We start from the raw sequence: 9,838 nt of genomic DNA on the forward strand, positions 1-9,838 counted from the left end.
GGTGAACTTTGGGGGTTTTATGTCCGTATTTGTCCTTATTTACTGGTTTAATGTTAGTGTTTTTAGCGTAGCATGTTTCCCATTTAGTTCTCCCTTTTTGTGTGGGTGGTTGCGTCCACCCCTGTATGTGTAGCGTGTGTGTGCTTGACCTACTTAGTGTGTGCTGTGTTTGTTGTCTGTGTCCATGCCCTCGTTCTCACAATAAACGCTTGCATTGAACAAAGCTCTGACTCGTGACTTAGAAACGTTACAATAATTTACCAATCATTGTACCTAGTGGTGTCTTGTCTACTGGTCCTTTTCGGATTCTCCCTTTCACACAGGAAGATTACTATCAGAAGGTGATGACCAAGAAACCTTTAGTGATGAGGTTTCTTTTACTGTCTATGTGAGGTGCATTTGAATACTCTGAAATGTTGAATTGCCCCATAATCCCTTGCACCAGCCGACAACATCCAATCATCTTTGGGAAGTCACTTTTTATTTCTTTTTACTTTGCTTTTATTATTATCCGCTATGTAAAGCACATTGATTTGCCTTATATGAAATGCACTTTACAAATAAAACTTGGTGAAACAAGCGTAGGCAACTGGTGTGAATTCAGAAATGGCACTGAATATTTGTCCATTTAGTTGGGTCATTTTTCAATGAGACAGCTGGTAGTTTGTAGTCATTTAGCAGACGCATTTATCCAAAGCGACATGTGGATTATATGGGCCACTGTCCCTGGCGTGAACTTCAGATTGTAAGGCTTTTGCCATTTTATCTGGCTCATCAGAATAGCTGTATGACATCTTCAATGAACAAATAGACCTCTGAAGTTCGCCTACAAAAAAGAACCAAAGCTGCCATCTTTGCCCAAATAAGGAGATCCGGGTGTTAATTGAAGCTAGCTATCTATGGCAAGTTGCATTGCAAGTTAGCTCTGGGGTAGCAAAAAATTAAGCTTGCCGTCGTAATGTACCGAAGATCACAGAAGCCACTCGAAGGCAGGACAAAAGTGTGTTGAGGAAAACGCCTGCATTTCACACTTCTCACATGTTAATTTCCCATAGGTAAAATCGCAAGATACCGGATCTCAAAGATGGCAGCTTTTTTGTAGGCGAACTTCCGAGCTCTGTACAACTACATGGTTTTGTTTGCACTGAGTGCAGCCCATAGACTCCATCAAGAGGAAATTACAACAGTGATATCCTCCCTACCAATTGTGGTGCGAGTTAACCTAATGATGAAGAATGAAATGTTACTCCTTTTCCAGACTCTTGTTGCCCCGTACCAATTTTTCTGAGACGTGTTGTTGGCATCAAATTAAAAAATGAGTGTATATTTTTCATGCAGTAGTCAAATTGGTCAGTTTCATTTTTTGATATGACACGTATGTCCTTTTTGCAACTAAATTTGGGTTTTACGAGATTATCACATTGTTTTTATTTATATTTTGAGCGTCCCAACATTCAAAACAGTTGTAATTTTTTTTATTCAATATATTGCTCACAGAATATGGTAATGTTTTCTGTTGACTGAAAACCAGTCCCACATTATTTTACATCCCCTAAAAATCCATCAATAAACCTGACAGTAAAATTAAACACAAAAATCAGGAAATAGAAAAGTGACTAGAATATAGTATTAAAGGAACATGCCAACATTTTGGGAAATTAGCTTATTCACTGTCTCCCCCAGAGATTAAATAAGATGATACATACCCTTCTCCTCTCTGTGTGTGCAGTAACTCAGTCTGACACACCTACCATTAGCCTAGCTTAGCTCATTGAGGTGGTTGGAACCAGCCTATAGTTCCCAAAAGTGACAAAAGAACTCCAACATTTTCCTATTTACATATTTTGACTAGAGTGCGGTTCGGGCCGCAAATTTCTGTCCGAACCCGGCCCGCGTCCGACAGAGTTGCGTCCAAACCCGACAGGCATTTTCATTTTTATGTCCGAACCCGACCCGAGCCTGACGCAAATGATGCCTCAGTTATTCCCATGCTAGTGATTAAACGTTCACGTTTGTGGATATCCTGTCTTTCTTTAGCCCATTAAAAGAACAACAAATGGAATTCTTGTCTACAGAATCAGATGAGCGTGCACACACGCAGGTCACACACAGCGCACATTGACCCCTTCAGAATAAGTCCCGCCTCCGTAACTTCCGTATCCATCCAACTTCCGGGCGTGGATTGTCTATGGGAAATAACATGGCGTTTCGAAATATCATACCGGTAAAACATCTAAGTACTTAAACGGCACCGAAAATCAAAAAATCCAGTGGAAACTACATGGCAGAAGTATGTAGGCCAATCTGCCCAGCAGCTTTTTCTACTTTGTCACCTACAGAGTTTGACAGGTACGATCTTTCAAAACGCCATGTTATTTCCCATAGACAATCCACGCCCGGAAGTTGGATGGATACGGAAGTTAGGAGGCGGGACTTATTCTGGAGAGGTCTATTAACAAGAGGCCCAAGCAAGTAGAATTCTAGTCTTACCATTGACAAAAAGTCTTGAAATGAACTGCAACTGCAACAGTCTTTCAAACTACAGTCCCTCTGTCACTGATCCATATCATATGCAGCATCAACGTTAATAGGGGCAACTCGAGGAAATCCTCCTCAATTGAACGAGATGACCTTATAGCCTACCGGTAGCCTATGTCTTTACCACAGTATGCAACGCAAATAGGACTGCCTTCATAGATAGGCCTAGACTTAATTTGTTTTATTTGGTCTTAAAATCTCCTGATAGACTAACAACTTTTTTTTAACGTCACCCAAGACGTGCCGCCTGAAATGCACATGCGTTGTCACGGCTACATGAACAAATCTTGCACACAGGAAGAAAGCTGTTAGGTCTTTTTTACATTTTATTTTATTCTCAAAAAACAAACATTTGCATCATGTAAAGCAGATCTGTTGGCTACCCAACATAATAAGCTATTTTAAATGTAAAGCTTCCAATGCATATCGCACCCATGTGTCCAAACCGAACCGAACCTGACTACAATTTCTAAATATTTGTCCGAACCCGACCCGACCCATCGGGTACCGTCGGGCTCAGGTCGGGTAGCCACACTCTAATTGTGACTAGTATAATTACAATGTACAATGACACAGCTGTTTTCTAAAGATATACATACTATATTTTCATTAAGGCGAAGCACTGCTACTTGGGATTTGCAGAACAAGGGGTTTTTCAGGTGCTGCGTGCAAATTACTCTGCCCAAGTAGTGCTTTTTTTTATGTGAGAGGATTTAATCAGTTGGTTGCCACTGGGGTGTAAAGATGGTTTCGTCATTTTAAAGATGTAGTTATATAGCAAAAATGCTTCAGAAATGATCTCCCATACCTTTAAATGTTATGATGCAGAATATTTCACTTTTTAAAGAAATATCAACAAAATTACTTGTTTCCTTGAGTTGCATATGGTTGGCCCTACAGCTTCTTTCCCACTGCAGTTGACAAATCGCAATTTACAATTTGCTCACACACAATGAATGTCATAGATCTTCAAAAAGCTGTATCGAATGAATGGGTATATAAATGGCACTTAACTGATCCAAATGGCTCTTTTCTGAAATTTCGACAGGCTGTGTCTTATTTCCTGATGTTTTATGCCATATATGATTGGATGCAACAGTGGAGGGACAAGGAAAAACATAAACGACAAAAATATATTAACCTCACTGGGTAAATAAGAATTGACACGGTTATAGATAACATTAAACAGTGTGGCCAAGGAAAAATTAACAAAAACAATTATGTGTGGAGAGCAGGTCTCAAATGTTTTCTGTCTAGCCTTTCCCGAGGCCTTCAAAATGAACATTATAATTCTAACATAAGACAACAACACCAGTAGCAGAGGAACAATTACTAGAGCAATAATGAGACATACTCCATACATGTTGGTCACACGACTCTGAATACTGTCACCACACGATAGGCGAGAGACAGATACGTTATCACAAAGTATCTTATGCAGAGTATGTTTGCACAGGGGTATGCGAGAGGTAAGGAATACTTGACCAAATATACAAACAACAGGCACAAGGTCAGCAACTAACAGTAACTGCCTTACTTTTTGTGGTGTCATTACGGTGTGGTACTGTAAAGGTTGGAATATGGACACAAGTCTGTCATAAGCCATCACTGTTAGTATTGAGTTGATACAAACTGCATAGGTTGCAGTGAAATAAATTTGAACAAGACACCCAGCATATGACATTGTATTTAGATCTGTTAAAAGCATAGCCATCACATTTGGCCAAACAGCTGTGCTTCCAATCAACCCAGTAACAATCAAGCTGAAAAGAAATATATACATTGGCTTATGCAAGGATGAGTCCAAGTAAATTAACAACATGAGGGTTACATTGGTTACTATACATGTAATGTACATAAGGAAAACTACAGTGAAAAACACATTTTTGACTGAATCCATGTCCTTGTACACTGTGAAGGTCAAAGTGGCCCTGAACGAAGACCCATTCATCTCTGCAGCTTTTGTACAGAAAATCTGAAAATGTCAGCAGTTGTACAACACTGTTCAAATGTACCATAGTGTAGGACATGTAACATGCATGAAGGAATTATTATGACTGATCTTAAAGGAGACATGTGACTACACATACTCACCATAACACATCAAATGTAGCCTAGTCTGAATTTTACTTACCTTTCTTCTGTATCTCTTGTAAACAATCATGACATGATTCTCAAATAACAGTGCTACTGCACCTGTATACGTGGTTCATGACAAGACCACCATCTCTTCACACTGAAACTCTCCTGTCTCGTGCGTGTGCCCTCCCTCTACTTTTATAATATTGCTCCTGACTGTTGAGGTAACACAGCTAACACTGTACCAAAAGCAACCAAAGTAAGTCCTACAGAGCTCTGTTATTTGGACTTGATATGACCAATTTATTTTGCTGTCAATATGTTCATTTTTCAGAGACTTGTTACATCCCGGTCTAGGGCTTGTGGGACATAACAAAAACGGGCAGACACAAAACATAATAATATTGTGTATTTATTAATACAAAAAAAAACCCAGTATGGCAAAAACAGTCTATAAGCCACTACGAAAAACAAGGCCTACAAAGTAGGCCTCTGCGGCCAGGCGCTCACTCCTGGTCTCTCACACCAGGGAGTGGAAAAATGACAGTGGTTGCACGGGCAAGGCCCGAGGCTGGCCCTAGTGGCAGCGAAGTGCGGCAGCGACAGTGGCAACGAAAGTGATCCCCACAGTGAGTAAGAGCGAGAGAGCTCTGAATGACGTCAGCCACTTTTAAAGGGACGGGCTATCCTGACGTCCAGTGGGTTCACACCACCACTCAGCTACGCCAATAAGACACACAACAGAAGCAACAAACACAAAGAATATGCAACAAGACCCACAGGGTTGTAACAGACTGCACCTCTAATCTTAATATTTTTATCTCCTCTTTATAGCTTTATAATTTCAGTGAAATAAATTAGATGTTTATAGTGAATGACCCAAAATTAAAGAGATATCAAAAGGTAGGCCTATAGTTCTTATGAGATTACATTTGTATGATAATATATAATTTGATAGAAGAGTTGTTCCAATTCTGGTGTACATTTTTTGTCATTTTGTCTTTATTCTTGATAGGATAGTGTTAGTGACAGGAAGCGAGTGGAAGCAAGAGATAGGGTGGGATCGGGAAATGGCCGCATATCAGACTCAAACCTGGGTCACCAGGCACTTGGACCCAAATGTGGTGCGGACACTGCAGCCGCAGCCACTGCTCACCCCAATCCTTGTAGTTTCGTCTTGTCCCTAAACGTCTTGCTAAAACTTAGGCTGTGAGGCACAGCACACGCGACAAGCACACAGGCAGACGACCAGACAGGAAGACAGTCTACAGCAGGGGTATTCAATTAACCTTCAGCGAGGTCCAGTTATGGAAAATTTCCGGAAGGTCCGGAGCATCATGATGTTTAATGGCCTAGGCCTAATGTTTAATGTGAAATAAAATAAGTAGTCTAAAAGGCAACATTCAAAATGGTAGAGTAATTGGGGAGAAAAACTGAGTAGCCTTGGCTACTTTTAAGATCTTAATGTGAACTTAAAATAAATTTTGAGCTGAGACAAGGATGGATATTCCACAGCTGGTTCCTTGAACCCATTAATCAGGAAGTTTAATTTTATTGTATTGTTTCTAATTTTTTTTATGTTGACCCGAAATCCTGGAAACCGAGGAAAATCATGTTGTTGGGCAGTAAATGGATGTAACTAGATTGTGGTGGATGAATCATATTGCCCTCTTAAATCGGAAAATATTCTGCGGTCTCAGTTCACTGTTGAATGAGTAGGCCTAGCCTACCCTATGCTTGCTCTAGTAGAGGTGCTTCAAATTGGCGCTTTTAAAAATCGCCTGTCTCAGAATATGTAGAAGAGTCGGTCCAGGACAAATATCCTGGTTAGTTTGGGCACGGAGGTGAGTTGTCTTCTGTCCGGCAGAGAGGCGGCGATTTATCGCGGCTGCCTCTGGCGGCAGTTAATTTCCACGTTCTCGCTCTAATCTTCCTTCCTCTAGACTTCCGTGGTGAGACAGTCTTCTGTGGCTGCTCTGGTTTCCCCTTGGGGGATTCCTGGAAGCCAACAGTTTTCTGTTTTCCTCGGTTGCCCTATGCTGGCTTGGGTATGGTCATGGGGGCGCTCTGGTGGATGGGGAGGCAGCGATACATCGCGGCTGGCTCCGTCTGCTGGGAACCCCTGCGGCTTCGCTCTGGTTCTTCTCCCCAGCGAGAGGACTGGAGTAGGCCCCCCTTCGTCAGCTTGAGGTGTTAGGCTACTTGGGGGTCTCTAGGAGGCAACAGTTCACTGTAGCTGGCCTGGACTCTCAAGCTTATGCCTGTTTGGATAGTGTTAGCCTTATGCGGTAGAATTCCTGGAATGTTTGGAATAGCTTGAGGTGTCACTTGAGGTGCTACTTGGGGGTCTCTAGGAGGCAACAGTTGTGGTAATTTTCTAATTGAAGGTCTTCTTATGTTCAATCCCAGGAATCAGACGACTATGAAGGCTAAGAAGAAGAAGTGTCCAGAATGTGCCGAAGAATTTGTGTATTTGTCACACCACCTAAGGGATGCACACAACCACAACAGCAAGGAGGAGAGGCGGCTGATCATATCCAGAAAAAAGCTGAGATTCAGCACCACATCCTTCAGCAGCACCAACAGCAACAATCCTAAAGTACCTAATGAATGAGATGAAAACGGTCCAGGAGAGCCTCTCTAAGGTCTGGAAGGAGGTTAGGGCACTACAGAAATTGCTACCAACAGACCAACAGGCCTCAAAGACTGCCACAGCAACATCCAGTACAGCAGCATTTTCTCTCAGCCTCAGATGCTCCAGACTCAAACAGAGAGGCTCCAAACCCAGACACAGAGGCTCCAGACCCAGAGGCTCCAGACTCAGACACAGAGGCTCCAGACCCAGAGGCCGTGCACACGACGCCGGTTTTTGTGAAACCGGTGAGGTTTTGTTAACGGTTACGCCTTGCATGTACACGACGCCGGCAGTTTAGGAGACTGAAACCGATAGCTTTTGAAACCGGCTTCCGAAGTGGGAACTTTTGAAACCGCCGGCTAACTTTCGCCGTGTAGACGCCTGTAGGTGCGAAGCCGGCAACTTTATGACGACATAGCCCCACCTCTCAACTCAGCCACGGCACTCGACCTGACATGTTGCTTGTCAAAACAAACAAAAACCATTTATTTATCATATTAAAATGTGTTTCTTTCCCCTGTCATGATTTATGTGCACAATGTAGCCTATCAGCCCTTAGTGGCTAAGTTAGAAGCACACGTTAGCTTAACTTAGTTAAACATTAGCTTACTGCATGTTAGTGTTTTCTCCAGTGGTGCTCAGACCTAATGCAATGTGTAGGCTAAGCATTTGAAATTTCACATAGCAGTCACATACCTTGAAAATGAACTTTATTAGTTTAACAGTTGAATTGAAAACTGAATTGTCTGTAGTCTCCTTATTTCATGTGACTGCTTAACCAGAGCACTTATTAGACATTCTCTGGCTTAACAAACTGTTTCAACAATGTTTTCTTCTACGCGATTCACGCGAAATTATCGTGAAGCTTCTGCACAGCGGCGCCATCGACTGGTCTGGCATATGCACTATAGCACATTTAGTCGGTTACACCTCTGTGTGTACACGCAAGGTTTTTTCTTGCCGGAGTCGTTGTGTGAAAGCGGTAAGAGAAAATCCACCCGGCGGTGTTGTGTAAACGGCCTCTCAGACACAGAGGCTCCAAACCCACAACTAAAGGCTGCAGGCCCATCAACCAGTAGTGGGAGCCTCACACCCAACATAGGTGAGTATTACTGGTGTTACCTTCTTCAGATAGATTGGAGGACTTACCTGAGTTGTACATTCATGCACATATTTGTTTATACTGTCATTGTTTTTTGCTGTATAAAAGACAAAAAAGTGGTATGTTTCAATGCAAAGTGTATATAAGACTCTTTTAGACTCTGTGATCTTGTGTAAACCATCTTCTTGAATTGGGATCAATAAAGTATCTATCTATCTATCTTTTTTCCACAGCTAAACTTGTCCCTGGCCAGGAGATCTTGAACTTCTTCAGCCAGTCTGAAGCCACTCTGCCACAGGCCATAGAGGACCTGAAGGCCAATCCTTCAAAATCTGCCTGAACAAAGTGGCAGGACTCCTGGTTGGCTCAATGGTCTGCACCACAGGCCAAAGAAAGTGTGGAGAGTGTTGAATCCCACAAGAAAACATTCAGTGTCAAAGTAAGTACCATAGGCGGAGTTTGACATTCGAGCCGGGGGGGGGGGCAGACAAAAAAAAAAAATTGTAGCAGCTAAGACCTGGCCTACCACTTGGGGAACACAGCAATAGCACATGGAGCATGGAGAAAACAATAGCATGGAGAAAACAAACATGCTAAATAAAGATATATATAATTACATTGTAACAATTTAACAATTCGTCCTTATGAAATCCAATGCAGCACGGTTGTCTTGAAATGCAATAGACAGGAGTGTTGCCTAGCAGTTGAAAACATTCGGGGCTTAGCCCATAGTCTGGTTGCTGCTCACTTTTGATAAATAATCCACCGCCTCTAGACTAATTTTCACCACATTGACTGAATATTTTGTACAAAAGCAACACACGCGTGACTCTCTCCATCCTGATTCCCTACTCTTTGAGCCAACTAATATGTTACGCGAATCAATTAACTATTGTAGGCTACCATTAATTAATAACGTAGGCAACACCCAGGTAACATGTAGTCCATCTGAAACAAGGGGTTGCCTCTCATCTACAACAACTTTACCTTGGGCTGCTACAGTCATCAGTGCATTGTGCACAGTAGGCCTATGCTACTCTTTGTGGTTGATCAACTAAAAATAAAAGATGTATTTGGTGATGACGTTATTGTAGGCCTAGTAGACCTAAATTCTGAGAAATTAAATGGTACGAGTAACGATCTACATAGCGCACCAGACCGCGATGTCTTCAAGGGTTGAATGAAGGGAGTTTGCAAAAATTAGTGTATTTTTCAAGTCAATAAACGTTTTTAATTTTCGTATGTCTTTGTCATAGTCCGGTGGACAGCCCATAGAGCCCCATTGTGGACCCGGAAATGTTGAGTACACCAAAGTTTTATGATGGAAATATATAGTATGGGTTCCCAGCATGCAGAAACTGCCGGATGCTAATTTGCATTTGTTGGGCAATTTGTGTAATCGAGCTAATTAGCATATATTAGCATAATAGCCTATATTGATCAAATTATAAGAGTCCATATCTGACATTTTCAAGATTCAAAAT

The 9,838-nt window shown here is 41.9% G+C and overlaps 1 protein-coding gene across 1 annotated transcript; it reads right to left on the bottom strand.

Moving 5' to 3' along the window:
- Positions 1–3,547: 3,547 nt before the first annotated feature.
- LOC143121368 (olfactory receptor 52K1-like) lies at positions 3,548–4,144 on the bottom strand. The gene has a single exon (XM_076281727.1). The coding sequence runs from the start codon at positions 4,142–4,144 to the stop codon at positions 3,548–3,550; it is 597 nt and encodes a 198-aa protein (XP_076137842.1).
- Positions 4,145–9,838: the final 5,694 nt, after the last annotated feature.

The sequence above is a fragment of the Alosa pseudoharengus genome, unplaced genomic scaffold (assembly GCF_046254945.1).
Source record: "Alosa pseudoharengus isolate Yale_2024_CS ecotype anadromous, Long Island Sound unplaced genomic scaffold, YU_APseudo_1.1 YU_APseudo_1.1_scf_13, whole genome shotgun sequence".
Lineage (NCBI taxonomy): Eukaryota > Metazoa > Chordata > Actinopteri > Clupeiformes > Clupeidae > Alosa > Alosa pseudoharengus.

Bases quoted from the DNA above. Each gene is read 5' to 3' on its own strand.
- LOC143121368 (XM_076281727.1), bottom strand. From the start codon at position 4,144: ATGGCTTATGACAGACTTGTGTCCATATTCCAACCTTTACAGTACCAC.